At 41.4% G+C, this 21411-nt stretch overlaps 1 protein-coding gene across 1 annotated transcript; it reads left to right on the top strand.

The window, feature by feature from the left end:
• The first annotated feature begins 790 nt into the window (after nucleotides 1–790).
• On the top strand, nucleotides 791–20543 carry Psmb1 (proteasome subunit beta 1). Its single transcript, XM_008843402.3, has 6 exons — nucleotides 791–958; nucleotides 3722–3829; nucleotides 5762–5843; nucleotides 14810–14939; nucleotides 19341–19447; nucleotides 20294–20543. The coding sequence occupies exons 1-6, from the start codon at nucleotides 849–851 to the stop codon at nucleotides 20477–20479; spliced, it is 723 nt and encodes a 240-aa protein (XP_008841624.1). The 5' UTR covers nucleotides 791–848; the 3' UTR covers nucleotides 20480–20543.
• Nucleotides 20544–21411: the final 868 nt, after the last annotated feature.

Genomic DNA, 21411 nt, shown 5'->3' with positions numbered 1-21411 from the left:
CGCCTGCTGAGGAGGGCCTAGACCTCCAGGAGCATAGAGGAGTGCGAGCTAGAGTAACCCTGGGAGAAGCGGAAGCGGCGCCATCTTGCCGTGAGACAGCAGGAGCTAGCGCGATGTCTTCCTCTGCTGCCTACTGGGGTCCGTGCCGAGAGCTGGGAACCGGGCCTCACGGCTCCGCGGGCCCTGTGCAGCTACGCTTCTCGCCCTACGCCTTCAACGGAGGGTAAAATTCCGGGTCTGCCGCGCTCACCTTGGCCTCGCCTCGGTCGCGCTGGGGTCGGTGCGGGATAGCGGGGTGCAGCCTCTGGGGTTCGCCGCAGCCGGACAGGGCGTGGACGTCCGTAGTGCGGCTTGCTGCAGCAGGACCGGCCCGGTCCTTAATCCTCTGCTTCGTGGGCTTTCGTTTTCTTGGGGTTTGAACGTGTTTCTAAAGCTGAGAAGCGAGGTTTTTATTAGAACTTGAAAGGACTGGTTGTCCCGGTTGTTAAATGCCTATTGCCTAGCCGTCTGATTATTTGTTGTTTCAAATAGAAAATGAGATTGGTTAGCAAGACTTAAATTTCGTAGGTCAACCCCCACCCACTTCTGTCTCCCGAGTGCTGGGATTAAAGGCGTGCCCCACCACGTCCGGTAAATTGATCAGTCTTTTAACATTTTATCGTCTAACAGTGAATTAGTGTGTTTTCTTTACACCTCCGCCAGCCTTCTTGGAATAAACAGGTGGCTCCGTGATCGCGCCTGCTGAGGAGGGCCTAGACCTCCAGGAGCATAGAGGAGTGCGAGCTAGAGTAACCCTGGGAGAAGCGGAAGCGGCGCCATCTTGCCGTGAGACAGCAGGAGCTAGCGCGATGTCTTCCTCTGCTGCCTACTGGGGTCCGTGCCGAGAGCTGGGAACCGGGCCTCACGGCTCCGCGGGCCCTGTGCAGCTACGCTTCTCGCCCTACGCCTTCAACGGAGGGTAAAATTCCGGGTCTGCCGCGCTCACCTTGGCCTCGCCTCGGTCGCGCTGGGGTCGGTGCGGGATAGCTGGGTGCAGCCTCTGGGGTTCGCCGCAGCCGGACAGGGCGTGGACGTCCGTAGTGCGGCTTGCTGCAGCAGGACCGGCCCGGTCCTTAATCCTCTGCTTCGTGGGCTTTCGTTTTCTTGGGGTTTGAACGTGTTTCTAAAGCTGAGAAGCGAGGTTTTTATTAGAACTTGAAAGGACTGGTTGTCCCGGTTGTTAAATGCCTATTGCCTAGCCGTCTGATTATTTGTTGTTTCAAATAGAAAATGAGATTGGTTAGCAAGACTTAAATTTCGTAGGTCAACCCTTTTTTTTTTTTAACATTTCCTTTTAAAGTTGAGGGAGAAAATAAAGGGTGTTCTGTTTATGGCCTGCTGGACAGCTTCTCTGTTGGTCTGCATCCCCAGCCCTTCGTTGCTTGTTTGTTGGCTCATTTTTTAATTACTCGCTTTTTTCTAAGGAATGTTTTTCCATAGAATTTAGGACTTTTGTTAATGAAGAGCTGTAAACGGATACAGCTGTTATAGTTCATCAAACTTTATGCATTAAAGCATACACTGCCAATTCTAAAAAAATGTTGCTTCTTAAGAAAACCATTTAATTATATCTTTGTGAATATTGAATATTGGGTATACAGATTGATTTTAATCTTGATTGTGCCATTTGAAGAGCAAACATTTGGGTTCCTCTCAGTTTCTTGAGCTCTTAGTTTGGGGAAGAGTCAAGAGAGTTACATTTTGTATGCTGTAAGCAGTTACCTTATTTAACTGTACAGTTAAGTGAATGTTTCCTTTCCTGTCTTAGCCGCATGGGACTCATGGTATTCCAACAGCCCTGGTCACATAACCGGTGTGAATTAGAACCAGTATTTAAATTAATATCCCTTCAGCCTTGAGTTTCTGTTTGTACTTCTTAACATTGTGATAACTAAGTACATTGTACAATGTGCTGTTCAGTATGCGGTACTCATTACTCACTTTTTATTTAAGATATTACTGTCATCATATTACTTACAGCCCTCCAATTTTTGAAAAATATTCTATGTGTATGAGTGTATTGCCTGCATATATGTAAGTACTCCCATGTTGTGCAGTGTCCTCCGAAGTCAGAAGAGGGCATTGGATCCCCTGGGACTGGAGTTATGGACAGTTGTTAGCTGCCATATGGGTGCTGGGACTTGAACCCAGGTCCTCTGCAAGAGCAGTCAGTGCTCTTAACCACTGAGCCTCTCTCCAGCCTCAGTCCTCCAATTATTAAATTACCCTTTCTCTGTTCTTTTTGCTCTTTTTAGCATTTATTGCAACTGGCTGGCTTTCCAGCAGCCTCTGCTTCTACAAAATGAAATTCATTTCTCTTAGTCTGTAGCTTTCAGGTTTTGTCATAGGGCCCTTACATGTCTCATCCCTGGGAGCATAATTCCTAAGTCTGTTTTTCCAATTTTAGCTCCTATAAGTCCCCTCAGTTCTGAATTCTTCAACAAAATATTTACAACTGGATTTTCTGTTCTTACCATAGCTCATGTTAGTAAACAAAACAAGGAAGCCGATTATTTCTCTCAGTCATTTTTGGTCCTTAAAAAAATATTTCATGTAATTAGGTCATCATTCTGCTTATCTCAGTTTAAAGTCAGAAATGTTGTATTAGTTTTTTCCACTTAACACATTTAGATACTTGGGAAAGCTTGTTCGTTTTTATACTTTTTTTTTTTTTTTTTTTTTTTTTTTTTTTTTTTTTTGAGTGTGTCCTTTTTTTCTCTGTATCATGCCTCCTTTCTGTTACATGAGTCTTACTGGAACAGTATTTATGCCACATTTAACAAAATGGCAGGATTTCACATATTGTCAGATTGTCTTAAAACTTCATTTTGCAAATGGAACTTTTCTCATTCTTCTATAGCTTTTCAGTACTGCTTGCCAAAATTCTAAATCTACTTTGGCATTTGGGATTTTTTACAACAAAGTTCCTGTCCATCACATAAGGAGTTTATCTCTCTTTACACAAACAGAACTGTCTGAATTAAGTTGCTTAAATGTATTGTAATTTTTCAAAACTTTCGTTGCTGTTCATAGTATTTGGAATACCATTCTTTTCTGCTGTCTAGCTTTAGTACAAATCTTGTCTCAGTAAGAATAGTAGCTAATGTTTTCTGAATGTTTATATTCTGTGAGGAACTGTACTAGGTACTTTGTGTGAATTGTGTTTAATTCTCATGCTCACTCTGTCACACAACTAAGTGGTAGGAGTTGGTTTCTGCCTCAGATAATTCAAGAGCCCACATATTTTGTCATCACATAGTACTTCCTACTCTCAACAATCATTGCTCACTCACCAGAAGACCAGTTATACACGAGGCAGATGTCATGAAGACTTTACAGTTGTACTAATTTAATCCTTATAGCACCCTAATATGAAATAGTTATTGTTATAGTCTCTATTGTGTATTTGAGGAAATTGAAGCCTTCAGAAGTTAAGTAACTTGTGGGTAGCCTCATGCTAACTAGGGGAGCAGCATTATGATCCAGGTTAGGGATTTTTTAAGATGACTTGTAGTCAGGGATCCTCCCTGTGCAACCCCCACCCCCCACTTTCCTCTTCCATTTGAGTCCCACTGTTACATCTAGTAGACTACCCAGTATGTCCTGTGGAGCACACTCATTTAAAGAGACAGGATTGTCACCCTGAAGAACTAATTAAATTTTTTTCTTTTTTGTTCCTTAGTACTGTACTGGCAATTGCTGGAGAAGATTTTTCAATTGTTGCTTCTGATACTCGATTGAGTGAAGGGTTTTCAATTCACACCAGAGACAGCCCCAAATGTTACAAATTGTAAGTAAATCTTTCTAAAGATACATTTCACTTGCTTTTGGGATGACTTAACTGCAGCATGAGATTCCATTTGTTGAAGCAGTTTATTTAGTGAGGTTTTAGGTTGCCTCTTTGAAGCTTATTGTGCATTGTACTAGAAAACATTTTTTAAAATATTTATATGTATGAGTGTTATGCCTGCGTGTATGTAAGCGCACCCATGTCATGCAATGCGCGCGGAGGACAGAAGAGGCTGTCAGATCCCCTAGAACTGGAGTTACAGACAGTTGTTAGCTGCCATGTAGGTGCTGGGATTCGAACCTGGGTCTTCTGCAAGAACAGTCAGTGTTCTTAACCTCTGAGCCATCTCTCTAGCCCCTAGGAAACATTTTTTAAGTGTTTACTAAAAATTGAATGTGCAGTCTATATTTACCATATCTAGGTACCTATCTCCAAGATTTCTGGTATCCTCAAAGTTTGTACCCCAGCACTTTATCATCATTTTATCAGTTCAAGTGTGTGTATGCACTGAGCCCACCGTTTTTCCTAATGAACCCACTTTCCCAGTAATAGCATCCATGGAGGTTCTGTCTCATAATTGCCACTTCCCAGTACCATCACCATGGCAAGTAAATTTCAGAGTGGGTTTTAGGAATTTGGCAGTAGCAAAAGAGTACAACTACTCATATACCCTTGGCTAAGAAACAGTCCTACTTACAGAAGAAGGTCATCCTATTCAACCAAATGCTTAGCTCAGAAGGGATGTACATGGAATTGTGAAGTAGGCACCTGTCTTGTCAGCCTGACCAGCCAGCATTCCCAGATATCAGTAGGGTAGCATTTATCATAGCCAGCCGGATTGCCCTCACATCCTTAGCCTGAGTTTTGGAAGGGACATTCAGAGCATTAGCAGTATTATCTGTTAAGTTTCGTCGTGTTGATGTTGTCGTCCATCGTCGTCCTTCCCTGCCCCTCCCCACCAAAAAAAAAAACCCTTGAATTTAGATGTATCCTAAACAGTTATATTCCATTGCTTACAGAGTTGTTCTTTTTTTATCCTATTTATTTTGGTTTTGAAACACTCTCACTAGGTGGCCTAGGCTGGCCTCAAACTGAATTTTGCTCTGTCTCCCAAGTGTTGGGATTATAAAAGTATTGGGATTATAGGCATGTGCTACCACTCCCCAGTGCTCATAGTTTTAATGAGCTTCATAGTATTTTTTTCATCTAAAAGGTAGGCAAATAAGACCATATGTGCCCTATCTGTGTGCATAGTCTAAATATAGCCTTCAGATTAACAGTTGTTTGTATTTGACAGTTTTGGAAATAATCACAAAACCCTGTTAAAATTGAATTAAAGTGGAAATGGGGACCAAGAGGGCCTGGATTCTTTGCATAGGGCTTTAAAGTGATGTGGGGAAAGGGTTAGGAAGGCAGCTTTGTCATGTTTCCTAGTCCTAGGCATGGCCCATCTCTCACCACCAGAGACAGTCAAGGTTGTCTTCATCTTTCCAGTTCCCTCGTACCCAGTTTTTCCATAATTGGATGCTCCTTTCTCCTCTCTACAAAAAGCTTCCCTTATTACCTTTTTAATACCTTTTAGAATTTGAGCACAGTAAATTAAAAAAAAATTTTTTTATGTATATGAGTGTTTTGCCTGCAGAAGCCAGAAAAGGGAGTCAAATTTCCCTGGAATTGGAGTTACAGACAGTTGTAAGCTACCATCTGGGTACTGGAAGTGGAACCTCGGTCCTCTGCAAGAGTAGCCAGTTCTATTAACTACTGAGCCACCAGAAAAAATTTAAAGCATGATGGCCATCCTTGGGTGAATGCTGGCTCATCATGGTAGCATCTGTTGCATGTGTACTGCAGAAGTTCAGGTTAGGGAACTGCCAAGATGGTTTTGCTTTTTCAGTCTAATCAAGTCAGTTTCCTGAAATATATTTTTTACAGAACAGACAAAACGGTCATTGGTTGCAGTGGTTTTCATGGAGATTGTCTCACTCTGACAAAGATTATTGAAGCAAGATTAAAGGTAGGTGCTTTTGTACATGTTTACCCTGTTCAAACAATTCACAAGACTCTTCTAAGCTGCAACGCAACTATTGTAGCTAGAGAGAAAGCAAGTTAGCTGGTGGAGCTAACATAACCTAGAAATAAAGTAATACCAACACTGGACCTTCAGTCACGTAACAGGAAGCAGGAAACCACAACACATTCTGTCTTCTAAAACCTTAATACTCGGTAAGGATTTTCTACCTTGTAGAAAGGTAGTCTGGGGATTCTTCTGAAACTTCTCTTTCTGAAGTATTATTAAGTCAGGCTATGGCAGGAGATAGCTCAGGCAACCTGTAGACAGGAACATGATTTGGAATGCTACCTGCTGACTCTCCCTCTTCACACCCTTATACTTGCAGTAGAAAGAGCACAGGAATGGGAAGAAACAAGTTTGGACCATGGGTGAAGGGGATAGCCTGTCATATGGCAGGCTTCTTCAATAGCCACCTGAGAGATGATGTGATAGGAGTGTCTTAAGAGGGTGGTCACATTCTGTGTTGCCTGATTGTATCACTTAAGGTACATTGTCACTGGAATAGATAGACATTTACTTAACTGACACTTTGCTTTGGGCTTTATAGAATGATTTTACTCTATTTGTTGTATTTTTAAAAAACCTTTAGTTATGTTGAAAATTTCAGAAATTTACATTGATTAGCAGATATATATACCATGACTTCTAATTCATATTTTATTATACTTAAGCTTGGAAAGAAATTCTTCTGTAATTAATTTACCTGTTTCATGTAGTATAGCTTATTTGTAATTTTCAGTTTTTTTATTTTCTTTATTTATTTTGTGAGTTTGTGTGTTTGTTGGCATGCATGTGCCACTACATATGTGAAGGTCAGAGACCAACTTTTAGGAGTCAGTTCTTTCTACCATATGGGCCCTGGGATTGAACTCAGGCTGTCTAGCTTGCTGGCAGGTATCTTTACTGACTGAGCCATCCTGCTGCTCCGTGTTTTTTTTGTTTTTTGTTTTTTTTTTTAACAGGGTCTCCCTAGTCCTAGCCCCCCTGGAACTGACTATGTAGACTAGACTGGCCTCTGTCTCACAGAGAACCACCTGCTTCTGACTCCTGAGGCCTGGGATTAAAGGTGTGCGCCACTAAGCCCAGTGTTAATTTTTAAGTATTTTGACCCTTATTTAAAAGTATTTCCTAGAAATTTAGAAATGCTTGCTATGTGACTAACAAATTGGTGAACCTAAATTCATTTTATGTTCAGAATTTTCTTTTTATTTTTTTGATAATTTAAGGATCCTAAGGATTTGGTATATGAGGATTATGAAATTTCTATTTGCCAGGCTAAGATCTCCTGGGGTTTGTTTTGTTTTGTTTTGATTTGGGGGGAGGGTGTTGTTTTGTTTTTCTTTCGAAGACAGGGTCTCCCTGTAGCCCTAGCTTGCCTCAATCTCACAGAGATCCACCTGCCTCTACCTCCAGAGTGCTGAGATTAGAGGCATGCACCACCACACCCAGCTTAAGATCTGGTGTTTTCCCTTGTAGACAATTTGAGAAACAAGACTACTGCTGTGTATTAGAATCCTGTGGAATGAAGGTGGATGATCAGATCATATAGGAGTTTACAAGAGGGAGCCGAAATGGCTTTCATCTGTCAAAGACCAGATATTAAATATTTTCAATGGCTATTCAGTTTTTCTCACAACTACCCAATTTTGCTGTTGTAATGAGGAAGCAGCCATAGACAACATGGCTACGTTCCAGGAAATTTTCATTCACAGAAGGAGTCTGTAGGTCAGATTTGGCTTCTGGGCTATGGTTTGTTGGCATTCTTCAGGATGCATAGTGCAGGGAAGAGATGCATTTGGAATGTCTTCCCCAGGTCATTTAACATATCCTGCTTGTGCACATTATTCTTGAATAAGTAGTGCCTGAAATGAAGGAGGCAGGGAAAATGAGCTCAGTAAATGGTAAATTTACAATTCTTTTTCTTAAAATTTTTTAAAGATAAATATATTTTTAAATATTTTTTTTATTTTATGTGTATGCATGTATTGCCTGCATGTAGGTAAGTGCACCCCTGTCGTGCAATGTCCACAGAGGACAAAAGAGGCTGTTCCCTGAAACTGGAGTTACAGACAGTTATTAGCTGCCATGTGCGTGCTGGAATTTGAACCAGGGTCTTCTGCAAGAACAACAGGTGTTCTCAACCGTTGAGCCATCTCTCCAGCCCCCAGATTTTTTAAAGATATATTTTATGTGTATGTGTGTCTGAGAATATGTATGTGCACCATGTATGTGCAGAAAAATCACATTGTGTATATATTTGTTTATGTGTATGTGTGCATGTGCCACAACATAATGTGGAGGTCAAGAGACAACTTGTGGGAGTTGGGTATCTCTTTCCACCTTGTGGGGCCCAGGGTTCAAACGCCGGTCATCAGACTTGGATTCAAGCATCTTTACCCATTGAGGCATCTTGTAGGCTCATTCCCCTTAAAATTCTTAGAGCTGTTCTATGAGACTTTTTAATTTTTTTATTGAATTTTTGTGATTGTCATATGATATAATTTGATGGTATTTAGATCCCCTCCCCTCTTTGCCCTTCTCCCCACTTCCTCCTAATTTAATGTGTTCCTCCTCTTTTTTTGGTCTTTTTTGAAACAGGGTCTCCCTGTAGCCCCAGCTGGCCTAGAACTCACTATGTAGACCCGGCTGGCCTTTAACTCATAGAGATCCACCTGCCTCTGCCTCCCAAGTACTGGGATTAAGGTATATGCCACCACGCCCAGCTAATGTACTCAGTTTTGGTTTTGTTTTGTTTTGTCTTGTGTACTCTTATATATACATAATATGGCCTATAGAGTCTGATTCGTGTCCCCAAGTGTCCTTCATGTGGGTCAATCCACTGGGCCCAGCTAGAGACCCATCGCTGTAAGACGCTATCTACTCTACACACACACCAGCCATCAACTGCCAACAATTCCTTAAGTTGGGATTTGGGATTTCTTTTTTTTTTTTTTAATGTATTATTTTATTTTATGTATATGAGTGTATTGCCTGCATGTGTGTAAGTACACCTTTGTCATGCAATGCCTGCAGAGATCAGAAGAGGGTGTCAGAGCCCCTGGAACTGTAGTTATAAACAGTTGTTGGTTGCCATGTGGGTGCTGGGAATCAAACCCAGATCCTTTTCAAGAGCAGCTTTCTCTTAACTGCTGAGTCATCTCTCCAGCCTGAGTTTGGATTTTTTACCCACTTCCCCATGAATATACTTGAATTTTTTCTGATTTGAGCTTGCGTAGGACTTGTACATGATGTCACCATTGCTGTGAGTTCATATGAGTAAGTGACCAACTGTCTTGAAGACTTTTCTAGTGGTCGTCCACTCCCTCTGGCTCTTACACTCTTTCTGCCTCTCTTGCAATGATTCCTGAGCCTTGAGAGGCAGACTTTGGAAATAGGTGTCCTATTCAGGGATAAGTACTCTGTGGCCTCTTGTTCTCTGCACATTGGCCAATTGTAGGTTTCTGTGTCAGTCACCATCTGCTGCATAAGGAAACTTCATTGTCCAGAGTTGAGAGATGTATTCATCCTATATGTAGAGGTTGCATTGAAGATGTGTCACTTAAGGTTAAGTGTTTCACAAACAACTTATGTTGTGCATTTGACCAGTTCTGGAACTCTGTAATAATCTCCATGTGTTACAAAAAGAAGCTTCTTTGATTGAGGGGTAAAAGGTACATTTGTCTGTAAATTATGAGAATGCATATCTAGAATAAAGAAATCACATTGGTCTAGGGATGTGGCAAAAGTGGGTTTTTCTCTAGGATATATGGCCTCCAATCCATGTGTATTTGGCTATGTTTACAGTGTCACACGTGTTCCCTTCCATTGAGTGAGCCTTAATTCCAATTAGAGAGCCGTTGATTACCCCCAAAATTAAAGTGCCATTACTGCACAAAACAATAGTTTGCTGGACCAGTCATTGTTATGTTTATTAGACTTTACACCTGGGTAGGACCAGCTGTAAGGGTAGGTTTTCTCCCTTGGCAGCTTATATAGTATCCTGATACCATGAGACCTAGTCTTCAGGGAGGAGGCTTCCAGGTCAGTTCCAGCTAGATTACTACATGTCCTGTGTCCAAAGGATGTTCTGTCTTCAGCAGTAGGGGCTTACCTTCAAGTTCTGGGAGGCAATCAAGATCTGTGGCAATAGCCTGTGTTATTTTGGGAGTCTCTTAGACTATCCTGACCAGCAGCTTGAAGGGAGGTTTCTTCTGACTGGAACTATTTTTTTTTGTTGTTATATAGCTTTCAGCTATATACAAGCACTCATATATTTAATGTTTTTATATATTTATTTTTAGTAGGACTTTGAACTAATAAATTTTCCTCTGGTTTTTCATACCATCTAAACATTTATTTCTCTCTCCTCTTATCCCCCCTGTATAACCCTCTACTTTCTCCCCAGTTAAAGTGCCCCCTACCCCATTTTCATTCAATAACACCTCTCTCCTACTGTCCCCCTCTCTTGAGCTCCTTCTTCCCTTTCACCCCCTTGGTTCCTTTCCATTTTTCTCGCTCCCGTGGTTATATCAGGAAATATACTCATATCTAGGAATTTGGAGCTAAGATCCACAAATGAGAGCGAATGTATGTCACTTGTTTTTCTGCGTCTGTTACTTTACTTAGTATAACAGTTTCTAGTTTCTGTTTAAGCTGTTGCTCTCGGTTTAACTTTGGTGGTTCCATGAATTTAGAAATACATCTATTTCTTTTAGATTTAAAATTTTTAAAGGATAGGGACTGGAGAGATGGCTTAGCGGTTAAGAGCACTGACTGCTCTTGCAGAAGACCTGGGTTCGATTTCCAGCACCCACATGATGGCTAACAACCGTCCATAATTCAAGTTCCAGGGGAATCTGATGCCGCCTTCTGACCTGAGGGCATTGCACAGCACAGGGGCACTTACGCACATGCAAGTAACACGCTCATTCACATAAAATTAAAAAATAATATATTTTTTTTAATTTAAAGGATATAGGTTTTTAACACAGTCTGATCTTTTTGGTATCTGTTGTAATATTTCCCCTTTCGTCTCTGATTTTGTTGATTTGGATTTGCTCTTTTGTTTCATTAACTGGGCTAAGGGTCTATCTATCTTGCTTTTCTTTACAAAGAACCAGCTCTTAGATTCACTGATTCTTTGTTGCTATTTCATTAATTTCTGCTCTGATTTTTGTTATTTCTTCACATCTGCTGGGTTTGGGTTTGGTTTGTTCTAGCCTTTCTGGATTCTTGAGTTGTACCATCTGTGCTCTTTCTGATTTCTTTTTTCTGTTTTTTTGTCTTTTTGAGACAGTTTTCCTGTAGCCTCAGATGGCCTGGAGCTCACTATATAGTCCAGGCTGGTCTTTAATTCACAGAGATCCACCTACCTCTGCAGGTGCTGGGACTAAAGGCATGTACCACCAGGCCCGGCTCTTTTCGGATTTCTTAAAGTAGGCACTTAGAGCTACGAGTGTCCCTATTAGGACTGCTTTTAATGTGTCCCAGAGGGTTTGTTGAGTTGTAGTATCACTTTCATTTGGTTCCAGGAATATTTTTCCTTTCTTGATTTCTTCTTTGAGCTATTCATCATTTAGGAGTGTGTTGTTTTTATTTATTTATTTATTTTTGCTATTGATTTTAAGCTTTGTTGCGTTGTGGTCTGATAGAATTCATGGAATTATTTCAATATTTTTGTATTTGTTGAGGTTTGTTTTGTGTCCCAGTATGTGGTTAATTTTAGAGAAACGTCTATGGGCTGCTGAGTAGAAAGTGTATTCTTTGGTGCTTGGGTGGAATATTCTGCAGATGTTTGTTAGGTCCATTTGATATATGGTATCATTTAGTTCAGATGTTTCTCTGTTTAGTCTTTGTCCAGTTGACCTGTGTATTGGAGAGAGAGGGGTACCGAAGTCACCTACTATTACTGAGTTGTAGTTAATCTCTTGAAGTCCAGTAGTACTGTTTTTATGAAATGGGGTACAGGAGAGTTGGCACATACATATTCATGATATGTATAGTCTTCTTGGTTGATTGTTCCCTTGATCAGAATGAAGTGACTTTCTTTATCTCTCTCTTTTTTAAAAATTCATTTATTTTTTTAATTTATGTGTGAGTGTATTGCCTGCATGTATGTAAGTTTTGTGCAGTCCCCACAGAGGTCTGAAGAGGGCATCAGATCCTCTGGAACTGGAGTTCCAGATGGTTGTTAACCGCCATTTAGGTGTTGGGAATCAAACCTGGGTCCTCTGCCAGAGCAGACAGTGCTCTTAATCACAGAGCCATCTCTCTAGCCCCTTACGTCTTCTGATTAATTTTAACTTGAAGTCTGTCTTGTCAGATATTAGAATTGCATTAAATATTAGAAATGCCTGCTTATTTCTTAGTGCCATTTGCTTACAATATTTTTTTTCCGTCCTTTCATCTAAGGGAGTTTTTTTTTTAATGATTTTTATGTGTATGAGTGTTAATGCCTGCATGTTTGTTAAGTGCGCCCGTGTTATGTAGTTCCTGTGGAGGACAGAAGAGGTCATTGGATCCCCTGATACTGGAGTTACAGAGAGTTGTTAGCTGCAGTGTGGGTGCTGTGATTCAAACCCGGGTCTTCTGCAAGAACAGCCAGTGCTCTTAACTGCTGAGCCATCTCTCCAGCCCCAAGAGTTTCTTGTAGACAACAGAAGGATGAATTTTTGTTTCTTAATTCATTCAACTAGCCTGTGTCTTTTCACTGCGAGTTGAGGCCTTTGATATTTAAAGTTATTATTGAAAGATGTATATTGGTTATTGTCATTTTATTTTATTCTTTTTTAACATTTTACTTATTTTATGCGTATGAGTGTATTACCTGTATGTGTGTAAGTACCCATGTTGTGCAGTGCCCACTGAGGTCAGAATAAGGCGTCAGATTCCCTGGAACTGGAGCTACAGATGGTTGTTAACCACCATGTGGGTGCTGGGAATTGAACTCAGGTTCTCTACAAGAGCAGTCAGTGCCCTTAACTGCTGAGCCATCTCTCCAGTCCCCATTACTGTCATTTTAATTTCTGTTTGTATTTTTTTTTTTTTTTTGAAGCAGGGTCTCCCTGTAGCCCCAGCTGTCCTGGAACTCACTATGTAGACCAGGCTGGCCTTGAACTCACAGAGATCTGCCTGCCTCTGCCTCCCAAGTGCTGGGACTACAGGTGTGCGCCACCACGCCTGGCTTCTGTTTGTATTCATGTGTATGAATGTATTGCCTGCATGTATGTAAGGCACCCATGTCATGCAGTGCCTGCAAGGACAGAAAAGGCTGTCAGATCCCCTGGAACTGGAGTTACAGACAGTTGTTAGCTACCATGTGGGTGCTGGGATTCAAACCTGGGTCTTCTGCAAGAACAGCAAGTGTTCTTAACTGCTGAGCCATCTCTCCAGCCCCTCTGTTTGTATTCTTGATACGGTTTTGTGTTTCCTTAATTATACTCCATTTATTTTCTTTCTGTAGCCTCTTGGATATGGTCATTCCTTCAGTTCTTTGTATTGCTTTGACTATTCTCTGTAGGGCTGGTTTGGTGGACATTAATTCTTTCAGCCTATTCGTGTCATGGAAGATTTTTCTTTCTCCTCCAATGAAGATAGACAGTTGGCTGAGTAAAGTATTCTGGGTTGGCATTTATGATCATTTAGAACTTGGAATACTTTGTTCTAGGCTCTTCTGACTTTTATAGTTTGCATTGAAAAGTCAGCTATAATCAGATGGATTTTCCTTTATATGTTACTTGTTCTCTTGCAGCTTTCAGTGTGTTCTCTTTGTTTTGTACATTTAGTGCTTTTACTGTGATATGCCATGGGGAGTTTCTGTTCTGGTCCTATTTGGTATTCTGTATCCTTCTTGCATCTGTATGGGTATGTCCTTTATTAATTTAGGGAAATTATCTTCTATAGTCCTGTTGAAGATCTGGTTAATGCTATTGACTTTGGGCTCTTCTTCCTCTGTTCCTATGATGCATAAATTTGATCTTTTCATGATGCCCACACTTCTTGCATGGTCCATTCCCATTTTTTTTTTTGATTTCTCATATTCTTTTCTTGACCTGGAACTGTGTAGAACAGGCTTGCCTGGAACTCTCTCAGAGTTTTGTCTGCCTCTGCCTCCTGAGTGCTGGGATTAAAAGCGTGTGCCACCACACCCAACTTCTCTGTTTTTATTTTATATTGGAGGGACTGCATGGATCCAGGCAGTCTAGTCAGGAGTTCTCTAAGAAGGCAAAGGAGTCCTGACTAGTCAGGCACTCTCCCACAGCCTCAGCAGGATGGAGCCAAGGCCCAAGGACACGTGAGATTTTTCTCAAGGAGACTCAACACAACCATCTCTTCACCTGAGATATGGGACTAACAGACCAGAATAACGATTCTGTCAATCCTCCTTTACAAACCAAAGAGTTTATTGGTATTATTTACAGAAGAATGGGTTGAGGGATTAGTTACAAGAGCATAAATGACTGAAAAGCAGTTGTGTTACCAAAAAGCTCACCCCAGTATAGTTGACAACTCAGGAAAGCTGCTTCCCCGGAGCCCTCTACATGACGTACTGGTAGCTCAGTGGTGGGAGTCTCTTCTCAGCAGTCATTTACTGTTTCTATAACCTTGGAGAGAACCCTCTAGAATCTTGTTTAAGTTTTCCTAGAACTTGTGGGGTTTATTTATATACTGAGTCTTGTTAAGCCTTCTGCCTCTTTCTAGGAGGGACTGTTAATATTCTGAGAAAATTGCAACATGATAACAGGATCAAATGATATACTATCATTTTATGTTAATATTATTGTGTTACTTGGTCATGAAAGAAATAAAATTTCCTGTTTCACTGAGGCATGTCTTAACTCTGTACTGATTGACGTTGAAATTTGACAGGTTCTGCCTCTACTTACTTACTGTTTTTTCAAACCGTGCAGATGTACAAGCATTCCAATAACAAGGCCATGACGACGGGGGCAATTGCTGCGATGCTGTCTACCATCCTGTACTCAAGGCGCTTCTTCCCTTACTATGTTTACAACATCATCGGTGGACTTGATGAAGAAGGTAGTAGAGTTTTGCTTTCTAACAAGCTCAGGAATGGTATTTCCTAAATGTGTACATTTCTGCCTGGAGTTGAGCCATCTAGCCCAGCAGCTTCACTCTTTGATTATAAAAGTAGAAGAAACTGAAGCTAAGAGTGATAAATGACATAAGCACACAGCAAGTACTATATATGGTACTTGGTGAGCTGACGGTTATTTCTGTTTTCTCAGGATTTGGTATGTGTTGGTACTTATTAGCATTTAGCTACAGATCTGACCTACAGAGGTTTCACCTATGGTTGTATAACAAACAGTTGGTTCAAAAAATTCTTAAGATTAATTTCTTAGAAGTCATTTGGAGCTCAGCATGGTAATACATGCCTATAACCCAGCACTTAGGGCTCAGGAAGAAGAATTATGACCAGCATGGACTATACACCAAGACCTTGTCTCAAAAAAAGGTGATTTGGGATAATTAATATCCATACTTCCTATATAAATACCTATACTTGCCATAGTGTTCTTAGAATACCTCTTTGATTTTTTTTTTCTTTTTTTTTAGATTTTTTTTTTTTTTCATTGTGAGTATGTATGTGTATGTGTCAGGGGTATATGCACATGAGTTCAGGTGCTTGCAGAGGCCAGAGGTGTCAGATCCCCTGGAGCTGGTATTACAGGCAGTTGTGGGCTGCCCAAGTGAGTGCTGGGAATTGAACTTGGGTCTTCTACAATATGAATACATGCTCTTAACTGCTGAGCCATCTCTCCAGCCCACGCAATTTTGTTTTTTTAATGATTTATGTGTTTGAATGTTTTGCCTGCATGTATGTGTGTGCACTGCCCATGTGTCTGTGCTCATGGAGGTCAGAAGAAGGCTTTACATTCCCTGGAAGTGGAGTTACAGAAAGTCGTGAGCTACCATGTAGGTATTGGGAACCAAACCTGGATTCTTTTAAAGAGCATCAAGTGCTCTTAACTGCTGAGCCATCTCTTCAGCTCCCATTGTTGTTTTAAGATTGGAATGTCTTAAGAAAAATCAAGTCTTGTGACCTGACCTGTCTTTCCCTAACTCAATCACAGCAAGGGGTCTTGGAGATGGAGTATAGGTGAAATTGTGAGAAGTTTGGCTCATGGTTTGCCACATGACCAGCCCCTCCCTCCAGGGTACACTAGCTCCTATAGGCCTGATGCATGCTGCCTTCCTGGATTTCTTTGATCATCACCATGGGAATTCTTTGCCTTATCCCTGGTTTTGGGTTTGTTCTTCATGCTTTCTTCTTGGTTTATTTCTTTGTTTTGGAGGCATACATCTCTTGGATAGTTCTAGGGGAAAAAATGAGAGTACCATTTTGGATCTTTGTTAGATCTTCAGCTTGGTGTTTTGGCATTTCACAGTGATCATTTTCTCTACCTTTTCTCCTCCCACTCATTCTCTTCTGTTCCTCCCTATTATCTCCACAACTATAACTTTATTACCTAGTCTTATTTTTGCCCTCCATACCATCTTCTTGTTCTACTTTTTGAAGATTGCATCTTTTATTTCTGGTGTCTTTTTTTTTGTTGTTGTTCTTTTTGAGACAGGGTCTCCCCAGTAGCCCCAGCTGGCCTGGAACTCACTATGTAGACTAGGTTGGCCTTGAACCCACAGAGAACTGCCTGCCTCTGCCTCTCTAGTGCTGGGATCAAAGGCATGTGCCTCCACGCCTGGCTGCATTATCATTTTTAAGTCATGTCTTGTGAATGAGCCATGATTTTTTCTTTTTTTTTTTACATCCAAAATATGAGGTCATTTTTGGTTGGGTTTCGTTTTGTTTGTGTTTTTAAGATGGTTTCACTTTGTAACCTAGGTTGATAATGAATTTGTGATGACCCTCCTGCCTCAGCCTCTCAGGCTGGGATCACCACACTTGGCTTTACAGTTGTTTTAAAAAGGCCTTTTCTCAACAACCCTGACCCCAGTCTTAAGAGCATGTTAACTCATTCTCATTACTCAGAGGATGTTGAAAATATTAACCTGAGGCCAGGTGTGGTGGCGCTCGCCTTTAATCCAGCACTAGGGAGGCAGAGGCAGGCGGATCTCTGTGAGTTCAAGGCCAGCCTGGTCTACATAGTGAGTTCCAGGACAGCTGGGACTACAGGGAGACCCTGTCTCAAAAAGACAAAAAAAAAAAGAGAAAAGAAAATATTCACCTGTTCAGTAACTGAAACTAGCAGCCTGTTCAGGTCAGTTTTGACAAAGTAGAGGCAAGACTTGTACTTCTGCAACCTGGCTCCAGGGTTTGCTCTCTGACTTTTAGGCAATAGCTTTTGTTGTAAGTTCTATTTTTCTTTTCTTTTTTTTCTTTTTAAGACACAGTCTCCCTGTGGCCCCACCTGACCTGGAACTTGCAATGTAGACCAGGCTGGCCTTGAACTCACAGAGATCCACCTGCCTCTGCTTCCCATGTGCTGGGATTAAAGGCGTGCACCACCACTCCTGGAAAAGTCCTGTTTTTCTAAAGATTTTTAAGTTGCCTGTAATTTTTTTTTTAATACATTTAAAAAAAATTTTTATGTGTGTGCATATATTGTTTGCACGCAGATAAGTGCACCCGTGTCATGCAATGCCCGCGGAGGACAGAAGAGGTTGTCAGATCCCCTGGAACTGGAGTTAAGGACAGTTGTTAGCTGCCATGTGGGTGCTGGGATTCGAACCCGGGTCTTCTGCAAGAACAGTGTTCTTAACTGCTGAGCCATCTCTCCAGCCCCACTTGCCTGTAATTTTTTGTTCTTTTAAATAATACAGATATGTCTACTTTGCTTACATTTCCACATGTACTTGCAAAAACATTTTTTGGGGTAAGTCCTGTTCTGCAAGTGAAATTATTGCTGAGTCTTAGATTGATGCCAAATTGCTTTACCAGAAGACATCATTTGATGGCTTTAGTGAAGTCTCCAAGGACCACTGGTCTCTTGTGTTGAGTAGTTGTTACAGATTGGGGTTTTCTTTTTTATTAATTTTTTTTTTTTTTGGTCTTTTTGAGACAGGGTCTCCCTGTAGCCCCAGTTGACCTGAAACTCACTATGTAGACCAGGCTGGCCTTGAACTCACAGGATCCTCCTGCTTCTGCCTCCCGAGTGCTGGGATTAAAGGTGTGTGCCACCATGCCCGGCTTAATTTGTTATTTTTATTTTATGTGTATGAGTTATGCTGCATCTATGAAAGTTGCACCCATGTTGTGCAGTGCCCACAGAGGACAGAAGAGGGCATCAAATCATCTGGAACTGGAATTAACAGACAGTTGTTAGCCACCATGTACTTGGATTTGAACCTTGATCCTCTGCAAGAGCAGCCAGTGCTCCTAACTGCTGAGCCATCTCTCCAGCACCCATATTGGTTTTTTCTTACAAAAAAAAAAAAAAAGACATTCTGGTCCTGGTCCTGGAGAGAGATGGCTCACTCTTAAGATCACTTGCTGCTCTTTGTGAGAACCCATGTTCAGATCCCAGCATACATGTTGGATGGCTCACAACTGCCCGTGGCTTCAGCATCAAGGTATCTGACACCTTCTCGCCTCTGGGGGCACCCGTACACACACCTCTCACTCATTCACAGATACAGATATATACACATGAATAAAAAATGATTAATCTTTTTTTTTTAAGTTATTCCTTATCATTCCAATAAGTCAAAGCAAGCTATAAACATTTGGGGCAAACTGAATCTTTGTTTGTTGAGACAGGGTCTCTGTATAGCCCCAATTGCCTGGAACTCTATGTAGACCAGGCTGGCCTCTATCTCACGGAGATTTGAATGCTGGGATTAAATAGAATTTCTTATAGGTATCATTTGTGTTGTTCTGAAATCCTTTTATTAAATAATTATTAAAATTAAATTTGATTCGGTGGTGGTGGTGGAGTATGTTTGAGAAAGGTTTTCACTTAGCTGAGGCTGGCCTTGAACTTACACCCTTCTGCCTCAGCCTTAACCATGATTTTTATAGTATGTCATAAAAGAGTATGCTTACTTAATAGTAAAAAGACATACACAGTAAGTTTTCTGTATTATCACCCACATTTAACACTAGGAAATTTTTTAACTATCAGGTCTATGCTAAAACTAGCTCATGTTTTAGGAATATCATGAGGACTTTGGGGCCCATGACCATTACCCAGTGCATCTGAACTGCCTGCATGTTCAGGGCCACAGGATGGTTGCCAGTGGCATTGTTCTAGGCCAAGTTGGATATAGTGTTATCACATTAAGATGTACACCTCTTGGCTCTGACTCTCTTCCATCAAAAGCAATCTGCTGGGATGAGCTGCACAACAGTATTCTGACCTCTGCCTAAAGTTTTAGCCATGTTTGCTAGTACAACAATGCATCATGCTTTGCTTATTTCTTTTCACAGTGTTCTTATGTAGACTCTTTTTCTTCTTTAAGGAAAGGGAGCTGTGTATAGCTTTGACCCAGTGGGCTCCTACCAGAGAGACTCCTTCAAGGCTGGAGGCTCAGCAAGTGCCATGCTGCAGCCCCTGCTTGACAACCAGGTAATATACCTGAGCCTCTGCCTGTGGCAGCCCACATGGCTGTGGTGACTCAGAGACCTCTATTCTTCCCTCCAGTTTTCATTCTCTGAGTTACTTGAGCTTACATAACTGCCTTTTTATTACCCTTACCATTTCTTTATCTCCCAAGTGTGTGTGTGTGTGCAAATCTGGGTCCTCTGCAAGAACAGCCAGTGCTCTTAACCTCTGAACTCTCTCTCTAGCCCCATCTGCCTGGTGTTTTATTCTATTTTTCCTGGTGCTGGGAATTGACCTGAATGTCTCGCATGTTACTAGGGAAGAGCTCTGTCACTAAGCTATATATGTGTGTGTGTGTGTGTGTGTGTGTGTGTGTGTGTGTGTGTATGTGATAAATATCTGCTTCTTGTTCGTCTACCTCAACTCCCACACACTACCAGACCTTGCTTTTCCCTAAAATAATGTCTTCTCCTCTCTGATCCCACATCTTAGTCAGAAATGTTTGATGTTCTTCAGTTCTAATGCTCTTTAGCACTCACCTGCCCAAGGCCCTTTGCTGGAGCTGCCTTCTAGCATACTTAGTTGATGGGCTGTTTGGGGCTGTCCTGGCTTTTTCTTCTTAGCTATGACACTTTCATCTCTTGGAGTACCTGTGTCTACCTCAGTGTGCTTATGCTTCTTCAGAGTCGAGAGCTTTTCCAGATTTCTGTTGCGTTTCAGCCAGGACTAGAAGATCATTAGTCTGAAGGACTCCTAGTGTGGCCTGATGTATCCACTATAAATCCTCAGACATGAGAGGGACTGTGGGAAATTGGGACCTACCTTAGGTCTTACAGTCACATGACTCCTCATATGAGCCTCTCTTTCCAGGTTGGTTTCAAAAACATGCAGAACGTGGAGCATGTCCCATTGTCTTTGGACAGAGCCATGAGGCTGGTGAAAGACGTCTTTGTTTCTGCAGCTGAGAGAGACGTGTATACAGGGGATGCACTCAGGATCTGCATTGTGACCAAAGAAGGCATCAAAGAGGAGACCATTCCCCTGCGGAAAGACTAATGTGTGGGCCATACATTGGCATTGTTGCACAAGTTTGTTTATTAAAAGAAACCTGAAATACTCATTTTCTTATAATGTATATGTCTTCTTTAAGCATGATAGATATAGAAACAATATCTTCCTTTGGGGACTGGAGAGATGGCTCAGCAGTTACAAGAGCATACTACTCTTACAGAGGGACCCAAGTTTGGTTCTCAGCACCCATGTTAAGTGGCTTACAACTGCCTGTGACTCCAATTCCAGGATATCTGGTATCTGATGCCTTCTTTTGGCCTCTGCAGGCACCTGCACTCAAATGCACATACCCACACAGAAATGCACACATATATATACACACAATGAAAAATAAAATCTTTAATAAAAATTTTTTCCTGGGGCTGGAGAGATGGCTCAGTGGTTAAGAACACTTGCTGTTCTTCCAGAGGACCTAGGTTCAATTCCCAGGACCCACATAGCAACTAACAACCATCCAAAGCTCCAGTTCCAGGGGATCTGACACTGGCCTCTGTGGGCAGTGGTGGACTTTCATACATGCAGGCAAAACCCTCAATATACAAAATAAAATTAATAGGTAAAATATTAAGTATAATTTCCTTATCTGGGCATAAAAAATATGTATATGAATATTTTGCCTACATGTATATAAGTAGTACATCATGTACTTGCAGTGCCTGTAGAGGCCAGAAAAGGACATTGGATCCCCTGGAACTAGAGTTAAAGATGGTTGCTAGCTGCCATGTAGTGCCAGGAATTGAATTCTCATCCTCTGGAAAACAGCAAGTACTTAAACAATTGAGCCAAAAAATTTTTCTTTTTAATGTGTGAATGTATGTCATGTGTGCAGGTACTCATGGAGGCAGAAAAGGGTTTTCATTCTTCTGCAGCTGGAGTTGCAGGCAGTTGAGACCCACCTTATGTGTGTGCTGAGATCT

Source organism: Nannospalax galili, unplaced genomic scaffold, assembly GCF_000622305.1.
Source record: "Nannospalax galili isolate Female #2095 unplaced genomic scaffold, S.galili_v1.0 scaffold60, whole genome shotgun sequence".
NCBI lineage: Eukaryota > Metazoa > Chordata > Mammalia > Rodentia > Spalacidae > Nannospalax > Nannospalax galili.
Note: the sequence above shows the minus strand (reverse complement) of the source record. Positions and strands in the feature narration are given on the sequence as shown.

What these genes read in the sequence shown, in the direction of transcription:
- Psmb1 (XM_008843402.3), top strand. Translation starts at nt 849, where the DNA reads ATGTCTTCCTCTGCTGCCTACTGGGGTCCGTGCCGAGAGCTGGGAACC. An exon ending in TTATTGAAGCAAGATTAAAG is followed by an intron (nt 5,844 to 14,809) that starts GTAGGTGCTTTT and finishes CAAACCGTGCAG; the next exon opens with ATGTACAAGCATTCCAATAA. An exon ending in AGCCCCTGCTTGACAACCAG is followed by an intron (nt 19,448 to 20,293) that starts GTAATATACCTG and finishes CTCTCTTTCCAG; the next exon opens with GTTGGTTTCAAAAACATGCA.